This window comes from Cebus imitator, unplaced genomic scaffold, assembly GCF_001604975.1.
Source record: "Cebus imitator isolate Cc_AM_T3 unplaced genomic scaffold, Cebus_imitator-1.0 Scaffold475, whole genome shotgun sequence".
In the NCBI taxonomy this organism is placed as follows: Eukaryota; Metazoa; Chordata; class Mammalia; order Primates; family Cebidae; genus Cebus; species Cebus imitator.
Window position 1 is genome coordinate 2,505,425 of NW_016107790.1, and position 21,506 is coordinate 2,526,930.

General features: G+C 41.5%; 1 protein-coding gene across 1 annotated transcript in view; it reads right to left on the reverse strand.

Moving 5' to 3' along the window:
- Positions 1–21,506, reverse strand: part of PCSK2 (proprotein convertase subtilisin/kexin type 2) — a 221,293-nt gene that overhangs the window by 106,426 nt on the left and 93,361 nt on the right. The window contains exons 2-4 of the mRNA XM_017512652.2: positions 15,230–15,343; positions 12,785–12,893; positions 4,203–4,240 (exon numbers count right to left, since the gene is read on the reverse strand). Of these exons, the coding sequence (XP_017368141.2) occupies positions 4,203–4,240; positions 12,785–12,893; positions 15,230–15,337 (255 nt within the window). The 5' untranslated portion in view covers positions 15,338–15,343. The remainder of the gene's footprint in view (positions 1–4,202; positions 4,241–12,784; positions 12,894–15,229; positions 15,344–21,506) is intronic.

Consider the following 21,506-nt stretch of genomic DNA (forward strand, 5'->3'; position numbering starts at 1 on the left):
ATATCGATTTGCAGTTTTCCAAGTATTTTATTCTCAGTTTAACGGAAAGAATAGTGGACTACCAGCATACGCTGTTTCTTCTCTTAACATACAGAATAACCAACCTTTGAAAATAATTCTGGTTTTAGAAACATTTTGCCTGGTTTGGTTTTAAGGTAATTTTTTTTGAAGAGCCTCGGGTAGAGTTTTCCGTTCTCACTGAAAATAAATCAGTAACCACAAGGAGTTTTTTCAACATAGAACATGTCTATTTATTTTAACCTTTAATGAATTTCCAAGGCATCTCTGGGGAAGACTTTGCTACATCCCCTTTCAGGCTGACACCTTCATGTCCCTGGTGAGCTGCAGCTGTCTGTACCCACACCTTTGCCCAGGGCTTTTCCCCAGGCTGTGGGGAGGTAGGAAGATCTTTTGGGATAAGCCCTCAACCAATGACTGATGCAGTTGGCACATAAATACCCCAGCTTCTTGAGGCATCACATCCCAAGGGGGATCACTCTGGCTCACATATTCCATGCTGTCTCCCAGAGTTCCCCGGTGGAATAAAGCCTTAGTGCCCATAGTGCTGTCTTATTTGATAACTGCCCCGTTTACAAAATACCTTTCCTTCCCGGACTCATTCCCTCTCCTCTACCCCTGCTTCCTGGAATCACCTTCCAAATAACCTACTTGTACTCAAACCCTTGCTTCAGAGTCTGCTTCTAGGGAAACCCAAGCAAAGACTCCGCCAAGTACCTCTCTCTCAAAGGGCACCAGCCCGGCTCATCCCCTCTGAGCTATTAGGTCACTTAACAAGGTGTGAAGCTGCCCATTAATTCTCTGCTCAAACAATTTTTGAGCCTATCACTGTCTACTGGTTTCACTGCTCTCCTGGGCTGGTCTGCTCTATTTGCTATCCTCATTGTGTTAATGATAGTGTAAAATTTTTAATTAAAAATAAAGAAGATGAATGTGGTTAGTAGCTCCTAAGCTGTCACTCTGAACTCTACCCAGGGTGAGAGAGTAAAAACCAGCCAGTTTGGGCTCTCTGCTGAGGAATCAAGCATGAGATATTTAGATGTTCAGCTTTCTCATCTATACCAGAGGCAGGACATTTTCACAGCCATAGGTAAATCTATATAATTTCATTGTCAGGTTCCATGTTGAAGACTCAGACTTTGCTCTGACTGAAAGTTATCAAGATGTGCAGTTTTGTGCAGAAATCACATTTCCTGTTCAATTCTTAGGTCTCATCTAGTCTAAGTTCAGCATAGACATTGTCATCTCTTCAATAACAGCGCACCAGTGGCCGTCAATCTTCCTTTTGAATATTTTCAGGTATGAAGAATGTGTTACTTTCAATTATTTACTAATCTTAATCACTAGACAGTTCTTCCTTTGACTGAATTAAAATCTTCTTTCTGTGGTTACCACCCATTGGTGGGAATTTTCTTGGGAGAAATTACTGAACAGTGGAATACTTCGTTCTACAAGGAGAATTTGAAATATTTGAAAACATACTCAATGTGCTTGTTTTCTTTTTTCCAGGAAAAGCTTTCTCAGTTCTTTCAGCTATCCTTAGCATGGTGTGGCTTGGAGTCCACCCATGTCACTGTCTGCCATCTCATCTCCTTCTTACAGTGACATACCCATTGGGAACGACTGAATTGATCAGCAATTGGAGATCAGAATGTTTAAATAAATTACAGCATGAGCTAATGCCATGTAGCTGTTAAAATGATGTTTTGAAGAATATTTAATACCATAAAAATGTTCATGGCATATCAAGCGGAAGGGAAGAAAATGCAATAAAAGCCTGATTTCATTAAAAATAGACACATAGAAATGAAAGGCCCAAAATATGTCAAAATATTAAGAATCGTGGTATTATGGCTAGTTTCAAATCTGTTTTATGCTTTTCCAAATTTTTTGACAGAGGACATGCATTTTTTTTAATCTGAAAAAATGTTCTTAAGAAAGAAAAGAAGAAAAAAAAAAAACTTGAGACTCACAGAACCGATAGAGTTCTTCAGGTATATTCTGATACTGCAGATTTCAGAGGAGTTGGCATGGCTCAATTTGGAGGCTTCAAGTTCCAATTTCAGACGAAGGTATTGGCAGATGGATCACACCATCCACTAACATTGTACCTGCAGCTCACCAGAACCCCAGAGGATTCTTGCTCCAAATGAATGACTACCTTTTTCGAATCTGGCAGCTGGAGTTGGGAGCAGCCTGGCAGGAACTGCCTGGGCTAGGCAGGGAGAAGGGAAGGATGCCGAGGTCAGTCTCCATGTCATAGGTCTTTGTGGGGTTATGCTATGCACAGGAGACAGGTCATGTGCCCTCACCTTTCCAGCCTGACTGGCGCCACACCACCCTGAAGTCCTCCAAGTGGCAAGATGATCATTTCCCCAAGGATGGTTTGGGAAAGTGAGCAGAATCCCACATGGCTGCCCTGTGAGGCACTGGGTCCTGGAGATGGAGGGGACTGTGGAGAATATCAATGCCTCTGTCTGCAGAGGGTGGAATAGGGGCAGCCCACAGAGGCAGGACCACTGACCCTGAAGGCCACGATCCCTGCCTCACTTGCTTTCTGTAAGGAACGGCCTCAGATACATCAGAGCCTTGGAGAAAATGCAATGCTGCGCTTTGCAGTCCCCTGCCTGATGCATCTCCAGGGCCCTGCAGTTATGGAGGAGGCAGAGAAAGGCGGAAGCCCTATGGGAGTCAGCCAAAGTCAGGCAGAGGCAGCAAGGACTGTGTCCAGGGCAGTCCTTTAAGGAAGTGCATGAGCAGCCTAGCTCCACTCATGTGTTCAGTAGGGAAAGCACCATGGGGAGATAGGGAGAAGGGCTGTTTCCTTAGATGCCACACACAGGACTGCTGGGCACAGGCAGTTTACAAGGGTTTTCCCCATAGACATGGATTATTATCATTGCAGGGAATATAACTTTGGTTTAATTTCTGTCATTTCTCTCTGGGGCCACACTGACTGGACTGTGCCGATGATTCATTTAATATGTTTTTCCTAATATGAAAAAAAGGTCCTCCTCTCAATTTATACTCTTCTAGATTTATAAGACTTGTTCAATGCCCCGTTTCCTGTTGCCCAGTGCACAGAACATATAGAATAGTCTCACTTTCTTTGTGCAATGTAGATACACATGCCTTCCAGGACAAATGACCCCGACTGGTGACCCCCAAACACTTTTTGCTGGGTAACCGTCCTTTCTCTTATGCAAGCGCTTGTTCTTCTAAATACAGTATGAGTTTCTTCAGTGACTCAGATAACATGTATTACACCTAGATCTGGAAGTCTTGGAAGTATGGCTTGGAAATAGCTTGGATAATTTTAAGTGAACACACCAATGCTTGAATCTTATACTCCTTGGGGTTAAAATAAAGTGATTGATTCTGTTTAAAGGGCTTGTGGGTTTCATCAGGAAAGCAGTGTGTGACTTGCTGAGCCAAAAATTAGAGTGTGTGGTTCTAGCCCAGCAGGGCTTTCGGTGATTCTCTGCTGACATTGCTTGTTTGTCAAGGGACACTAAATGCTCAGTGTTGTGGGGGAAAGTCAGTGGAGTGGTCATAAGTGGCACAAATCATCAAAAAATATAACGCTCTTACTTTCATAAGGCTAGGCTGCAATGTGCGTCACTGCAGTTTTTGACTTTTTGCCTTTGGTTTTGTCCAACAGGAACCCAAATGGCTCATTTCCACCCTTCAATTCAATATCATCAGCTATAGTTGATTTAAACCTTGCCAAGTGTCTCTCTTCCTGCGTCTCCTATACCTACTCCCTTGACACTCTGTTCTTTCAGACTTCAGGTTTCTTTCTTCTCTCAAAGCCACTGCCTTTGCCCACTGCCAGGCTGCATGCCTTGTCCATTTGCCTGTGGCCTGAGCTGTGGCTCCAATGGGATGGACAGTTCCAGTGTGGCTGCCCACGTGGGTGTCCGTGTGTGTGTATGCATGTGTGCCTGTGAGTGCGCATGCGCGGGCATCTTCTTTCGTGCATATGCATGTGTGTGTATGTTCCTGTGCGTGTGTGTTCCTCCATGTGTGCATGCATAAGTTCCTGCAGGTGTACTCCTGTGTGTGTGTGCATGTTCCTGTGTACTTGCATGCATGTGTGTAGACACGTACATGTTCCTAATAGCCAGGGGCACCAAGACACTTAAGATGCATCTGTTTCCCCATCAAAGTTGATTTGTACTTACATAGTTGGAGGCCAGGTCTGGGTGGAGATAGTCAATTCCTGTGAAAAGACAACAATAATACAGGAACCAAAGGTTAATACCTGCCACTGTGTCTTCAGGAAAGCTGCCCAAGAAAGTGCCCTCTTTAAGGTGCTGGTGCCAGAAGGCTTGCCATGGGGGTGAGTGCCCCGTCACAAAGCTCCCAGCCTTGCACCTGCCTTCCATGTGGAGGTGTGAAGGTGGGCTACACTGCCAGAGTGGAGAGACAGCCGCCCCAGACACACTTGAGAGTGAAGCCAATTAGAGTCTGAGGCCCAAGGATAACACTTCTGACATAAATGTCAGCACTAAGGGGCTTTGTGACAGTGAGATGGATGGCTCATCAGAGCACTGATCTAAAAGAGATTTGTAGAAATCTTGACATTTTTAAAGCATCAACTGGCATTTCTCTGAAATGAAACTTGCCCTGGGGAGGAAAAGTGATTATTATTTAACAGGGCATGGACAGCAATGGATTAGGAGAATGTACTCTGCCATGGAAATAATAAGAGAACATGGCCGGGCAAGAAAAGCCATTAGGTAAAGGCAAATGGTTTCCAGCGAGGTGTTGCTGGTTGGGAGCTGAAGCTTGTCTCCTCAGAATGTGGCTTTCTAGGAAGCCTGAGGCTTAATGTCTCAGCAGGAGTCCTGCTTTTTCCTGAATGGTGGCCTATCTTGTTGCCTAGTAGTCGTTCCAAGGGTAAAATCATGGGCTATGAGCACTGCTGAGTTTCAGCAGACACTTGGACCTCAGAAAGCATCATGAAACTTCAAGGACAATTGAAAAGCTCTCATTTGGGTTTGCAAAACCATATAATCTTTGCAGCAGTTACACCTGAGCATCTAGCCCTCCAAGAAACAGGCAGATTCTTGATACCATCTAGCATAATGGTTGCGAACGTAGATTTTTGGAGTCAAAGACAGGCCTGTGAGTCCCAAGCACCCCGATAACTGCCTACAAAGCTTTGGGCAAGTTGCTTGGACTTTCTGTGCTAGTTTTCCTTTTTGACCAACTGGGGGTGAGAACAATGTAGGGAATAAAGAAATTAATGCATGTGGTGTGATTGGCCCAGCAGCTGGTGCATTTAATAACTATATGGGGATGCAATATCTAAAAGCCAGAAGTATCATTAAATCCTTCCCAAAGCTGTTATCTTCACTGCATGCTTCCTAAAGCTGGGCCAACATTAGAGATTTGCCTTCCAAAAAAGAGCTGGAATAAGGATGCATATTTCTAAAAAGAAATTTTCCTTTTTTTTTTTTTTTGCCGGGGGGAGTTATACAATTAGTAACTGGATTGAGAGTCACTGGTCTACAGTACATGTGTTAGGTTTTACTGTTGATATTCTTGCTTGAGAGTATAGTCCCCACGCCAAATCATTATACCTTCTCTTCCCTCTTGCCTCCCGAGGTCTTCAGAGGGAAAGGAGTCAGAATATTTAAAGACTAATGTTTTCAAAAGTTGTTAACCCTTATTCTGGATCCTAATTCAAAGATGATCAATTTTGGCCCAGGCAAAGTGGCTCATGCCTGTAATCCCAGTGCTTTGGGAGGCTGAGGAAGAAGGATTGCTTGAAACCAAGAGTTCAAGACCAGCCTGGGCAACAGTGAGACCCTGTCTCTACAAAAAAAAAAAAAAGGAAATTAGCTGGGTGTGGTGTCTTGCACCTGTAGTCCCAGCTACTCAGGCGGCTGATTTGGGGTATTACTTGAACCCAGGAGAGGACTGAGGCTGCAGAGAGCTACGATCATACCACTACACACTAATCTGGGAGGCACAGCAAGAACCTGTCTCCAAAAGGAAACAAACAAATCTCAGAAAGCAAACCGAAAACCCCACCCTGCCGCCAAAATGGTCAGTTTAGGCTATGGGGTGACGCTGAGGATGAGCATAGGCTTTGAGATCAGCAGATCCAGTTCCATTCCAGGCTCAGACACTGTAACATTTGTGTGACTTTAGCCAAGTGCCATAATCTCTCTTAGCTTTGGTTTCCATGTGTTTGAAATGGGACTATTATTTACTTTGCAAAGCACTTTTCAAGATTAGAGACAATTCGTTGAATGTCTTCAGCTTATTGTAAACACTTAATACATTTTATTTCTTATTATCATTTGTGCTATGATCTACCACATCACTGGAATAATGTGGATACACAGAAGAACAGAACATTAAAAAATATCTGCTTGGTTTTAGCATATTGTGTTGAAGTTAAATTGCATCTATTTGTTAAGATAGGTTAAATTTTGTGAACTCAGGTGAAAAATTTTGATAATATATATTTCAATATAAATTATCAAAAATATAATTTATATTTTGAGTATTTATATTTTAAAATACATTCTCTCTGTGGATCTTTTTTATCTATGTAAATGTAAAAAAAGACACAAATGGAGAATATCTGTTTTCCAACAGGAAGTCAATTTTTAAAACATGGTTCCATGTTCTGAGAATGGAAGCTGTTTAGAAGAAAAATGATTCAAGAAATAGTAGTGTCTTCTCTGTCAAGGGAAAATAATGGAACAAGGAGATAATTTGAGACCAGAAATAAATTAGAATTAAAACAAGATAAATTTTGCCTAATTAAAATAAAGGATCTTAAATTAGGTTAAAAGGAAGACTAAGTGTTGAGTTAGAACAGATGGAGACTTTGGTCTGAGAAAGAGAGAATTATTGATACAACTGTGAAGGACAACAAACACGATTCAGAAAAGGTAATCATGGACTGAAGAATCGAAAATAGTAATTTGGTAATTAGATGGTATTTTAATATTTTTGTATGTTTTATTATCTTTTAAGGTGCATGGTACTGGGCATATCTTCCTAGTCAGCTTATTTTTAGTTACTAAAATATTTGCATATTCATTCTTACATTTCATGCTTTTGTTTATTTCTCAGCAGTGAATGCCAGGCATAGTGTTGGTCCTGGAAAAACACAGATGACTTAGACGCAGAACCTGAGCTGTACAACTCTCTATGCCTCATAGCCAATGGGGGTACCGACTGATCACCAGACAATCATAATCAATGAGGCACACAAATGAAAGATACTCGATTATAATTTTGTTCTAATCATTAGTATCCTATCATTAGTTTGAAACTTTTCAGAAAGCCTAATCCATAAAAGTCCCAATTCTCAGGAAGCTGTGACAGTCCTGGAGACCTCAGGGAACTAGGAAGGAGTTCCACGTGCATATTCCTAGTTAGCATGTTAATAGCTCACTTGAGATGTGTCACTTCAGAACCCTGGTCTTGAGCTCCAGTTCTTTAACCCTATCCCTAACCCTAACCCTAGAGCCTTGGGGCCCAGGCAGAGAACTGCCACAGGGTGGAGCTACCACAGAAAGCCCCTACTAGGGCAATGCCCAATGGAGTGTGGGGGTGGCACTACTCTGAGTTCCCAGAACTACAGAGCCACTAACATGTGATTCCAGTGTGGGAGAACCACAGGCATGAGACTCCACCTCATGAGAGCTGCAGCATGGGCTATGCCCAGTGAAGCCATGGGGGAGGGGTCATTAGGAGCCTTGGAGGCTCAGCTCCCATCCCAATGTGTGCAGCAGGTGGGACATGGAGTCAGAAAAGATTACTCTCAAGCCTCAGAATTTATGTTTGCCTTTCTGGATTTTGAACTTATTTGAGACCTGTTACCCCTTTCTTCTTTCCTGTTTCTCCCTTTGGGAGTGGGAATATATGTCCTATGCCCGTCTCACCATTGTATTTTGGAAACACACAACTTGTTTGATTTTACAAGTTCACAGCTGGAGAGCAATCTGCCTCAGGATGAATCGTACTTTGAGTTTCACCATCTCTGATTTAGGTGACATGTATATGAGGCTCTGGGATTTAGACTTTTATGTGAGTGCTGGAACAAATAAGACTTTGGGGGCTATCGGGCTGGAATAACTGTATTTTTATGTGAGGGATACAAGTTTTTTTGGGGGGCAGGGGTGAAATGCTATCATTCGAGTGTTTGCTTCCCTCCAAACATATGTTGGAACTTAATCCCTAATTGCAATAGTATTTAGAAGTGGGGCCTTCAGGAGGTGATTAGTTGTGAGGGTTGTACCTTCATGAATGAGATTAGTGTTCCTATAAAGGACTTGAGGGAGAGAGTTCATCCCTTTGTTACCCCTTCTGCCAGGGGAGGACACAGTGATTGTCCCCTCCACAGGATGTGGCGACCAGGGGCCATCTTGGAAGCAGAGAGCAAGCCCTTATCAGATAACAAATTTGTGATTTCCCAGCCTCCTGAAGTGTGAAAAACAAATATTTATTATTTATAAATGACCGAGTCTAAGGTATTTTGTTATAGCACGGGGAACGGACTAAGACAGGCACATCTTAAACATTCACAGCCAATCCCCAGGAGTCCTGTCGGGGCAGGACAGAGTTTATAGCCACTCTGGTGAGTAAGACCTCAAGACCAAATTATAGTAAAGCACAACATGTGGGCACCCTTTTTGACGGTCCCAGCTGAGCTCCAGTGGCAGCCATCAGCCATAGGAATGCACCGTCATGGATGTTCAGCCCAGCTGGGCCTTCAGAAGACTGCAGCCCAGCTAACATCTCAACCACATGAGCACCTGAAGTGAGCAATACCCAGCCAGGCTCTTTCCAGATTCCTGTGCCACAAAATCATGATCAAAGATAAATAGCAACCTTAAGCAGCTAAGTGTTGGGGTTTGATATGGTTTGGCTGTGTCCTCCCCCAAATCTCATCTTGAATTGTAGCTCCCATAATGTCCACGTGTTGTGGATGGGACCTAGTGGGAGATAACTGAATTACAGGGGCTGGTTCCCCCATACTGTTCTTGAGGCAGGGAATGAGTCTCATGAGATCTGAGGGTTTTATAAGAGGAAACCCCTTTCACTTGGCTGCCATTCTCTTTCCTGCCTGCTGCCATGAAAGGCATGTTTCCATCTTCTGCCATGATCGTGAGGCCTCCCCAGCCACATAGAAATGTGAGTCCATTAAACTTCTTTTTCTTTATAAATTACCCAGTCTGGGTATGCCTTTATCAGCAATGTGGAAATGGAATAATACAGGATCATTTGTTACACGGCAGGACCTTCCTATTGCTTTTCTATGTGATGCAGAGTTCTAAATCTTTTGGCAGGGTGTGGGTGACTGGTCCTCAGGCTTCAACCTTTACTCACATGGATGAGGCCCCCATTCACAACATCTCACCAGGAAGGCAGAGCAAAGGATTAGGTTTCAAGCACCAAGAATGGTGGTTAGAATTAGTTGTGAGACTTTGGGCAGTTTCTTGCCCACTTAAACCTCAGTTTTTTCATCTGTAAAATGGGGATTGTTATAATACCTATAAACCTTACGAAATAACTGTAGTCGTATTTCCAAAATACTAAGCAGTGTCTAGCACATGGTGATTACTCAATAAATGTTGGTCATTTCTACTGTTAGTTGTTTATTGTTATTTCAACTTGAAGCCCTCTCTGACCTTACTCATTGGCCATCCATCTCACTTCCTTGACTCCATCTGATAATGGCTAAGGGCCCTGACCCATGCCTTCTCTGATCTTTTGTGATCTTGAGAACCAGTCACCTGCCCTGAATTATTCTTGGGCTGAACGAGTCTTGTCCATCCCTGTGCCTTGTCATGGTCACATTCAATTTTCCAGGTCAAGTTCCCGACTCTAAACAATTCCATTACAGTAAAACGGATGAAGTTGTCATCATTAAGTGGGGTCCTTGCTGACATCTACATACCTGAAATGTCCCAGTAGACCCTTCAGAAATAATTTCTGCCCCTTTGTGTAGCAGCTAACCATGGAGGCCCTCTCCTAGTGATATGTAGCATGTGGAAATGACATTGCTTTGTACCTAAGTGAAGACAGAAGATATTTATTGAGCATCCATTGAGTCACTGGATCCAGCAAAGGAGATGATGGCTGAGTTGAGAGTCGGGCCATCAGAGAGGGGAAGGCGGCAAATAAAACTGGCTGTCCACAAATTGAAACTTTTGCACACAAATGACTGAACATTTGCCACACAGGCCAACATGTAGAAAGCCAGTGTTGATAGACTATGACATTAGTTTTCCCCTCAGGTATTAGGGTTAGCGTGTGTGTATGTCCTTAACCTTATTTTGGAATATCTTGCTGAGAAAATATCTGGGACATGGCACTACACCGTTCATGTGTGCAGACCGTTAAGAGAGAGAATGCAGTACCGCTGTTGCCAGCCTTCCTGGTTCTAGCTGTGAGGCCAGAGATGGCAAATTACATGGCAAGAGGCTGCTGAGTATCTGTCCTTGTCCTCACCATGTGGGGGACTGCCCTTGTCCCAGATGTGTTCATCTTGTTATTCAACAATGGACTTGGAGAATGGCTTGGGCATCCTACTTTTCTTCAGCTATCATACTGAATAGCATGTGATGCATTAAAAGTGGCCACGAATTCAGAGTTTATTTCCTTTCCCCTGGAATCTGGATTGGCTCTGAAACTATTCATCCAAAATAAGTGGCAGAGTGACCAGTGCCCATTCCATTTCCAGCCTTTAGGAGGACTAGCAGCTTCTGCTTATTCTTTCTTGGAATGCCTACACTTGGGAGTCTTGAGCCACTGTAAGAAATCCATTCACTTTGCTGGGGGCCTCGTGAGAGGAGAGGAGGGGCCCTCAGACTCCACGGAGAGAGAGGGAGGCTGAGCCGTTTCAGCCTCCCAGTGGAGCCTCTAGTTGACTCCAGCCTCAACTGCCTTCTGACTCCACCTGCATCATAGACCCCAGTGGAACTTGCAGAACTGTCCAGCTGAACTCCAGCAACCCACAGAACTATGAGAGATAATAACATGGTTGTTTTTCTAAACCACTCAATGTTGGAATGCTTCATTCTTCAGTAGTAATTGATTAAAGCAAAGAAGAAACCAGGAATTGTAATTGGCGGGGGCAGACTTTACTTTTTTTGGGAACCTGAAGGCCATTAATCAGCTGAAGAAAGATCATCAAATGAGAAATTCTGCTGAGTCTTTCTAAAGGGCTTCCCCCTCCTTGTGGAAATGAGTCAGGAGCTGATGACTTTAGGAGTCAGTCAAGGAGCTTCGGTTAAAGAATTCTGAGATGGGCATCTACAGTACTCTTGGAGGTTTCCTAAGAGCAGAGCAATGTGTATGTGTTGGCACTTTAGAATCACTTTTAGTGTGGCTTCTCTGATTCCCAGCTGGGGATACCCAGTAGATCTGCCGTTAGAAATGGTCATCACAGTATCTCCTAGGTAGGTTTCCCCCAAACCCTGATGCGTCTTTTTTCTGGGTGAGTTGGCCTTAACCCCTTTGAAACGGTTTCCAAGAACAAGTGTTAGGAAGGAAGAAACATTTATAAATTTCTGACATCTGAGCACACACGCTCTCATGCAGGGCTGCTTTCTTCTTGTGAGAGCCCTTGGCCTCTGGAGGAAGCTTTTACATCCACTTAAAAATGTCTCACACATCAGAAAACATCGAGACATTGTTTTTATGTTGATATTTAATGAGCCCACACAAGACAATGCAGGTTTTAAGCAGGTTGGCTCCTTTTGTTTTCCTCCGTCGTTTCTGCTTCAAAGCCTGGCTTTAAGGAACATAGTGTTCTTTGAGGATCTTCAGACAGGAAAGGCTCCATTGTTCCATCTCTGTGTAGCCTTTATATGTAATTGGATCAATAATGCACCGTGGAGCTTTTTGCTGGCGGACCCAGATGTGTGATGGAGGGCAATAACACATCACCAACGAAATGACTACAGGCGGCAATTCTCCAGAATCTTGGCAGGGCCAAGGAGGCATGTAGTTGGGAAAACGCCAATCATCAAACCCATTGGTTTTCATATCACAAACTATAGAAAATGAAGCTCTGCTAAGTCTCTGGTAGGCACGCAGGATAGAATAACATGTAAGGGGTGTCTACAATAAAAGGTTTTCAAAGGCTACTTTACAAGGGTTCATTCTGAAAGCAGAAATAAAGTCAAATTTCCCCAAGCCTCAATCTTGTTATTGAAAAGTTGTTTTATGGATCTAGAGTCATACTAATGTAGCTTTCTGTGATGATGGAAATGGAATTGAATTTCAGCAGCTGCTAGTCCCATGTGGGTATCAAGAACTTGAGGCCAGTGTGATTGAGGAATTGAATTTTACATTTTATTTAGCTTTAATTAATTAAAAAGTAAAGTTAAACAGGCACATATGGCTAGTGGTGACTACATTGGATAGTGTGGGTCTAGAGAAATTGATGGTAAATATAAACAGGTTTAGAAGACATTTGAAGGTAAAGTGTAAGCAGTGGCTTAGTAAGAAATTATGGTTGAGTGACAGGCAGCTTTCATTTATTCATTTGTTTAGCTTATTATTTATTAATTAAAAAAATTTGTTAAGTGCAACCTCAGTTTGAGGACCACTGATTGGAGGAAAGGTGAGGATTTGGTCATAGTACAGTGTGGTCATCAGGTCATCAGGCCCAGTATCCTGCTATTCTGTCTCTGGTTAGCATCTCCAAAACAATACAACTTTTATCCTAAGGCAAGCAAAGGCACACTCTTATTTCCAAATGATGCACAGGCTTCAAAATACTCACCATCATCCATAATTCCAATGGTAACACCCTTCCCTGTGTATCCCAGCTCCCAGGCTTCAGCCACATTCAAATCGAGGCCAGGAGTGCCATCAGCTTGCCCAGTATTGATCTGGTACAGGAATTTCAAAGCAGGGAATGGTATTAGTTTGGTGTTGAAAAGCATCATGTACATATTTACTTGACACGCTCTGCAGCCATCTAATAATATTCCAGGACCAGCTCAAAGGCTACCTCTTCCATGAAATGGTAATTTTGAGTATCCTTCCTAACCTACCTGTAGCATTTCCTCTCCATTTTTTTGGTATAAACAATTTGTGTTTTCTGTAAAAATGCAAACATCATTTCAGTTCCCTAATATCTTATGACTAGATCGCTATCTTTAAACTTTTTCTATAAAAGAGCTGTTATTGGCCAGGTGAGGTGGCTCACGCCTGTAATCCCATCACTTTGGGAGGCCAAGGCAGGTGGATCACATGGTCAGAAGTTCAATACCAGCCTGACCAACATGGTGAAACCCTGTCTCTACTAAAAATACAAAAAATTAGCTGAGCTTAGTGACAGGTGCCTGTAATTCCAGCTACTCAGGAGGCTGAGGCAGGAGAATGGCTTGAACCCAGGTGGTGGAGGTTGCAGTGAGCCAAGATCAAGCCACTGCACTCTAGCCTGGGTGACAGAGCAACACTCTGTCACGCACACACAAAAGAAGAGCTGTTATTGCAGGAAACCCTCCCTGATTTAAGATTAAATTCTCCCTCATGTTTTGAATTTAAAGAATTTGTATTGGATTATTTTTATTTGAGTATAACTTCTTACTAAATAACACCTTTTTCAGGAGATAACATGTCCTAGTTAATCTTTGTAATTTCAGTGCACTAAGTGTTTTGAACAACACACTAAGTCTTGTTCAGAAGTATCTGTTGAACTGAATTAAAGAAAATTGGCTCACCTTTAGTGCATGTTCTAATGCAGAAAGATAAATTCTAAAGCCCCTCACCCTGGCCCCCAAAAATATTTCAGAAAAGAAAGAAAGGAAAACAAAGAGCAATTCCATATTAATATGTTCACTTCTGTCCTTTCATGTGTCTTTGTACTGTGTAGGTTTTCTCAAGGGTGGATTGCAAAAAAAATAATGAAGTCAGAGCTTGTATGGGCAAAAGCCCACAGTGATCAGTGACTACTATCACATTGCTAAAACATTGGGTGATTGTTGTTAGGGATCTTTAAAAAACTTGCTGTGCTCTTTCTTCTGGGGACATGTTAAGACTATACCTCTCCACCCACACTGAAGTTAGAATGGCGGATCACTAATTTTGGCCAATGATGTTATCTCATGTTCCATTTTTCACATCCAGGCAGAAGCTTTAAGAGTTTCTTTTAAAAATTCTACAATTTACCCCTTTTCCTTGCTGAGGGGCTTATGAAAGCAGTGTGGGAATGGAGCTCAGATGGTGCTTGGTCAGCCTGTGTTTCTAAGCAGTTATGAAACACTGGTCATGTAGCAAGAATGAGAAACAAGCCTTGCTTTTGATAAGCTACTGTGATCTGAGGGATGTTCATTATTGCAACAAACCTAGCCTATCCTGACTAACACGAATACACTCATTCAATTACCCATATTGGATTTTCAAACTTCCATGCCAAAAAGCATAAGACAGAGTCAAGCTCTGTGGCCCCAGGAGGGAAATTGTGATGAATTCCTGTAATGTAGCTGTCCACAAGGCTGTAATTTAGTTCTCTCTCTTGTTCATCACCTTTTAATCTTAAATAAAGCAAGGCTTCGTTCACATTTACAAATTAGTCACTGCCTTTCTATCAATACGCCCTGCAGTCTGGGTTGGTTTGGAGCCACTGATCACTTTTTAAACATAGCTCGGCCAATCCAAACGGATCATGATGAACTGTTGGTGGGCTTCAGTGCCTCCAAGCCTGCATCAGTTAAACCCCATGGAATTGATTTCCTGCCATTGTTTAAAAAGTATTAATAGATGCTCCTTTTGCTACTTTAGTCTCCAAGCTTTCTTGCTAGCCCTTTGGAGAGTCACTGGATCCCTTCTCTTAGGTCTGTGACTTCATTATGTCCCTGTCACTCTGTCTGTTGAGACCCCTGCATTACTCCTCCCAGAACTCTGATTTGACTTTCACATAGTTTCACAAGTCTTCAGTCATACACTGGTGCACTTTTTCAGAATCGAAGGGAAATAGAACAGTTGTTGGTCATAGCCTTGACTCTAGGAGACCAGCGCTACTTAGCAGTTCCAGAAGAGAGCAGATTAGAGAACTAGATGTACAGATGGTGACAGAAAGTCAATACATATGGAAGGGAACAAACAGGGTCACTGAATTGGATACTGGCTAATATCCTAGTGAGTAATGAGGAAACGGGAATATATCTGTTATCCAGAGTCTCAAGATGAGAAATGTCCAAAAGAACATAGAGACACTCACCAGATACCATTGCTTTGTAAAAAGAGGATCGTTCATGTTGATGTCAATCTCATTGATATCTCTGTAACCTCGCTTTTTTCGGTCAAATCCTTCCTGCTGCAAAGCCATCTTTACCTGGAATGACAACGCTGACATATTACTTGAATATAATCTGAACATTCCCTCTTCTGGGATTTGTTTCCACGAATCAAAATTTCATTTGTATGAATTTCATTGTATGTCATTTTATGACAAAAGCAAGTTCATCTCATATGCATGCTCACCTTAACATTATTATTATTATTTTGTATTTTTTGTAGAGATGGGGTCTCACTATGTTTCCCAGGCTGGTTTTGAACTCCTGAGCACAAGCGATCTGCCCGTCTTGGACTCCCAAAGTGCTGCGAGTACAGGTGTGAGTCACTGCACCTGACCCGTTACCATTATTTTTCAAGAGCATTTACTTATGGTTGCACTGAACAGACAGGCCTTGGTGGTGGCTCAGAGTGAGTTTCCTTAAAGTAAGAATTAGATAGAGAAGAGTATTTTTTTTTTGAGACTGAGTTTCTCTCTTGCTACCCAGGCTGCAGTGAAATGACATGATCTCAGCTCACTGCATCCTCTGTCTCCCTGGTTCAAGCGATTATCCTGCCTCAGCCTCCCGAAAAGCTGGAATTACAGGCATGCACCATCATGCTTGGCTAATTTTGTATTTTTAGTAGAGATGGGGTTTCTCCAAGTTGATCAGGCTGGTCTTGAACTCCCAACCTCAGGTGATCTGTCTGCCTCGGCTTCCCGAGGCTGGGATTACAGGCGTGAGCCACCTCACCCAACTGAGAAAAGTATTCTTAAAGAAGATAATGTGGTAAGGGTTGTTAAGCGAAATAAAAAAATGGAACATTTCTATTAAGGAGAGATGATTGATGTGGATTCAGGAAGAGAGAGAGAGTGAAAACAGCATGGATCATTTTTCTGGAGGGCTTCCCAGCCTTTAATTTGTTGACAGTGCTATCACATTTGAGAATCTGCTAAAAAAGAAAACTTCTCCAAGATAAGAACAAACAGACAAACAATGAAGCCCGCCTGCAGAGCCAGCAAATCCCATAGCAAAGCCCTAGAAGGTAAGAGAAGAACCTCGGACAAGAAATTGATGGATGGTATTGCTGTCTTTGCACTGATAACATTTCAATTTTGGACAGTCAGAAAGAACCCACACTCTTGGATAGAAATGGAGCTTACGAGCTAAGTCAGTTCAAGCGGGCTCCTGGCAATGGCTAGGCTTTGTCTCAATCAGGAAACTTGCTTTCACTTGGACAATGACAAATTTATCATGCAACAGTTGTGGCCAGTCCCTGAACATGTACAAACCCAGGGATTATGCACATATATAAAAGGGTGTTGCTGGATATTACTATTACATTTTGTAGCCCAACATTTGCTTTTCCTCTTCCTAAATCTCCCCAGTGTATTTGGGGGAATTACCTCCAATCCATCAGGCTCTGTGTTGGTGGGAGTAAAGCTCTAGGTGCCTGCCTGCCATAGGTACTAAAGTCTCCCTCTGTCTCAGGGATGCCTCCGTGGGTGTCTCTCTCCCAGGATTTGAATCTTGGGAAGGCGAAGCAAGGACCAGGAATCCCTGGAGGCTATTTATCCTGGAGGTTCACTCTCTAGGCTCTCCTGGTAAAAGATCCTCACTATGTTCCTGCAGCCCAGCCCCGGAGCTCTCAAGACTGATCCTCCAGCCGCCTGTTGATTGTGAGCCCCCGATATCCTCCTGACAACTTCTCTCTGGCTGAAGTGAAGCAGAATCAATTTCGGTTGCTTGTAATCAAGAACTCTAATGGATACCAGCTAAGAGAAGGAGAGCAGCATCTGGGTCAAGAGTGACAGCAAGAAGAGAATGAAGAGACCACAGACGTGGCCAAAAACCCTTCCCCTCCTTGCTGCACTGCCTTGCGGAGGAACCTGTCAAAGGCTAGTGCCTCACTTCTTTGCTCTGCATACTAACACGAGAAGGCCTGAAGCTCATTTGCCAGAGAAATTCTAGCCATATCAGAAAATCTATGCATGTGGAAAATAAGTGTTAGGTGTGGCATTGGCTCTGGGAGTTCTTTGGAGGTATTCCACAAGGGACAGTCACAGTCACTGTGGCAAGCTTAAAAAACAAACAAACAAAAAGACTCTCCCTAAAGAAACAGTGAAATAATTAGAAAAATGGGATATATGGGTATTTTTATAATGGCAAAAATTTGACACAACTAATGCCCATCAAATGGAGATAGATTGTGATTTAAAGGTATATACATATACTTATGCCCATAGGTATACATATAAATATATGTGTGTATGTGTGTATATATGTGTGCATCGTAGTCACGTGTGTACATATGTACGCACACACACACATATATATCCTCTAGGAAGCCATTGTCAAGATGGGATTAAATATGCAACTATTTTATGAGAGAAAAATACAAGAAACTGTGATGTCAGTCTGACCCCAAGTAAAGAACAGTCAACAAAGTTGGGCGAATTCATCCTTGGTTCCCCTGTAATCTAAGGATGGTTTGGTAAAACTGTTGGGGATTAAATTTGAGGAGTCCCATCTCTCCCAGGAATGGCCTGTGTTCCCTGCTGTTCTCAGTCACTGGGGAAGTGTGGCGCTGTTGGCACAGTGATAGATTTCAGAGTGCAGCAGCTGGGGTCCTTGGTCAATTACTTTCTTTGAAGTCAGATATTTGTGCAGCATAGTCTCATAGCTCAATCTCTCTCTCTCTCTCTCTCTCTCTCTCTCTCTGTGTGTGTGTGTGTGTGCACGCATGCATAGTCATTAATAGAATGTTTAAAATATTGAAGCAAGTGTATAGTTCTCCACCTGGAAACATAGACATGATACACCCTTCTCACAACCTTCTTTTACTATGGAAGCAAGAGTGCCTCTTGCACTTGGGAAAGAGTCTGACTCTGGTCATTGCCTCTTCCCATTTTGGTCCCACAACGAGAGGGCTTTATCTGCTCTACTCAATAAAGGGAGGCCTTGGTTGACTTTCGCTGAAGGATTCTCATTCTGTTGGACTTCTATAACTTCCTTGAGAGGATCTTCAGGGAGCAAGAGTGACTATCACCTGGAAGTTTGAAAACTCTCAGCGATATGTTGTTTCTCAGTAGCGTAAGAGCAAAAATACATCAGATTTCACCTTTATAAATAACAGTGCAGGAAGGGCTATTACAATCACTCCAAACTCATTTAGACCAAGTGCACTCTAATGAAAAGACTGCTCAAATTCATTTCCATGAAATTAATTTTTAATTCCACAAATTGGGTTTTAATGGAAACTAGTGATGCTTAGGAATGCTATACTCTTTGGGCATTGCCTCCTTGCAACTCAGGAATTTAGGAATCTTGAGACTGGAAGGGGTTTTCTGAGTCTGCCAGTTACACTTCAAAAGAGAGGAACACTTTTAAAAATATATACTTTCACTTGTTACACACAAATAATTGGGAAAACTTTTTTTTTCCCACAATGATACCATGTAACCCTATGAATCATTTTTATTGTTCTGCGTTCTCATTCAATCTTAATTCATATTCATACCTACTTTTTAAAGAATAGTAATCATACTATAAAGTTGTGCATACTTTTTTCACTGAGTATCCTACCACAAGAATTTTAGTATGCTGCTACTTAGCTATCATATTTTAATTTCTAATGGCTACCTAAATATTCCAGAGTCTTGTACCATAATTTACCCATTCCCTCTTATTAGTCATTTAGATTGTTTTCCGTTATAAATCAAATTACCATGACCAGACAGATTAGGTTATAAACTATTTTAGAAGACCTCTGGGAAAGACTGCAGTGGTAAAATTCCACGTAGGATAAAGCCCTTAATGTCAGAGAAATATTTCCTAGTGTCTAAACTAAATTTTCACATTATTACTAAAAGGTAATAACTTATTCTCTCTTCCTTTTTCCCTGAATTTTAACCTTCCATATACTATACCTTTTATTACCATTTAGATGTGATACCAATAACATGCCTACAACTTAATTATTCTCCTTCCCAGAAAATAACGTACAGTTCACTTCTGTATTAATTTTAGAATACTTCCTCAAATAGGACCATTGGCCTAAATATTTGTAAAAATAAAAAATATAAGAAAGTAGAAGTTTTTGTTACTGGGTATTATTATTATTTCTATGAGAATATCTTTAAAATTTTTTAAATTATAATTTCAACTTTTATTTTAGATTCAGGGGGCACATGGGTAGGTTTTTTACATGGATATATGGTATGACACTCAAGTTTGGGGTATAAATGATCCCATCACCCAGGCAGTGAGCATAGTACCTGATAGGCAGTTTTTCAGCCCTTGTTCCCTGCTCTTTCTCTTTCTAGTAGTTCCTGTTGTCTACTATTCCTATCTTTATGCCCCTGTGTATCTAATGTTTAGTTCTCATAAGTCAGGACATCTCGTATTTGTTTTTCTGTTCCAGTGTTAACTTGCTTAAGATAATGGATTCCAGCTGCATCCACATTGCTGCAAAGGATGTGATTTTGTTCTTTTTTAATGGCTGCATAGCATTCCATGGTGTATAGGAGATGTACCACATTTTCGTTATCCAGTCCATCATCGGTGGGTACCTAGGCTGAGTCCATGTCTTTGCAACTGAGAATAGTACAGTAATTAACATAAAAGCGCATGTGTCTTTTTGGTAGAATGATTTATTTATTTTTGGGTATATAGCCAGTAATAGTATTGCTGGATTGAATGATAATTTTAAGTTCTTTGAGAAATCTCCAAACTGCTTTTCACAGTGGCTGATCGAACATATAGTCTCACCAACAGTGTATGTGTTTCCTTTTCTCCACAGCCTCGCCAGCTTTTATTATTTTTTGACTTTTTAATCATGGCAATTCTGACTATTGTGAGATCGTATCTCATTGTGATTTTGATTTGCATTTCTGTGATGATTAGTGATGTTGAGTATTTTTCATGTTTCTTGGCCACTTGTATGTATTCTTTTGAGGAGTTTCTGTTGATGTCCTTTGCTTATTTTAAAATAGGATTGTTTGTTTTTGTTTGTTGATTTGTTTAAGTTTCTTGTAGATTCTAGGTATTAGACTTTTGCCAGATGCACAGTTTGCAAATATTTTCTCCCATTCTCTAGGTTGCCTGTTTACTCTGATGATAGTTTCTTTTGCTGTGCAAAAGCTGTTTAATTAGGTCCCACTTGTCAATTCTTGTTCTGTTGTGATTGCTTTTGGAGTCTTCATCATGTAAAATCTTGTAAATACCTATGTCCAGAATGGTATTTCCTAGGTTTTCTTTGAGGGTTTTTATTGTTTGATGTCTTACTTTTAAATCTTCAATCCATATTGAGTTAATTCTTGTATATGGTAAAAGAAATGGGTCCAGTTTTATTCTTCTGCATATGGCTAGCCAGTTATCCCAGCATCATTTATTGAATAGAAAGTCCTTTCACCGTTGCTTTCTTCTGTTGATTTTCTTAAGATCAGATGGTTGTAGGTATGTGGCTTTATTTCTGGGTTCTGTATTCTGTTCCACTGTTCTGAGTGTCTGTTTTTGTGCCCCTGCCATGCTGTTTTGATTTGTAGGCTTATAATATAGTCTGCCATTGGGGAATGTGATGCCTCCAGCTTTATTCTTTTTGTTTAAGATTGCTTTGGCTATTTGGGCTCTTTTTTGTTTCATATGAATTTTAGAGTGGTTTCTTCTAATTCTGTGAAAAATGACATTGGTGGTTTGATAGGAAAAGTGTTGAATCTGTAGATTGTTTTGGGCAGTATGGCCACTTTAATGATACTGATTCTTCCAATCCATGAGCACAGACTGTTTTCTCGCTTGTTTGTATCATTCATGACTTCTTTCAGCAGTGTTTGTAGTTCTCCTTCTGGAGCTCTTTCACCTCTTTGGTTAGATGTATTCCTAGGTATTTTATTCTTCTTGTAGCTGTTATATGTGCCATTGTATTCTTGACTTGGCTCTTAGCTTGAATGTTATTGGTGTATAGAAATGCTACTGATTTTTGCACATTGATTCTGTAATCTGAAATGTTATTGAAGTTTTTTTTTTAATTAGATCTAGGAGCCTTTTGTTGAAGTCTTTAGGGTTTTCTAGGTATAGAATCATATTATCAACGATAGGATATAATTTGACTTCTTCTTTTCCTACTCGAATGCCTTTTACTTTTTTCCCTTGCCCAATCCCTATGGCTGGGACTTCCGGTACTATGCAGAATAGGAGGGGTGAGAGTAATCATCTTTGTCATGT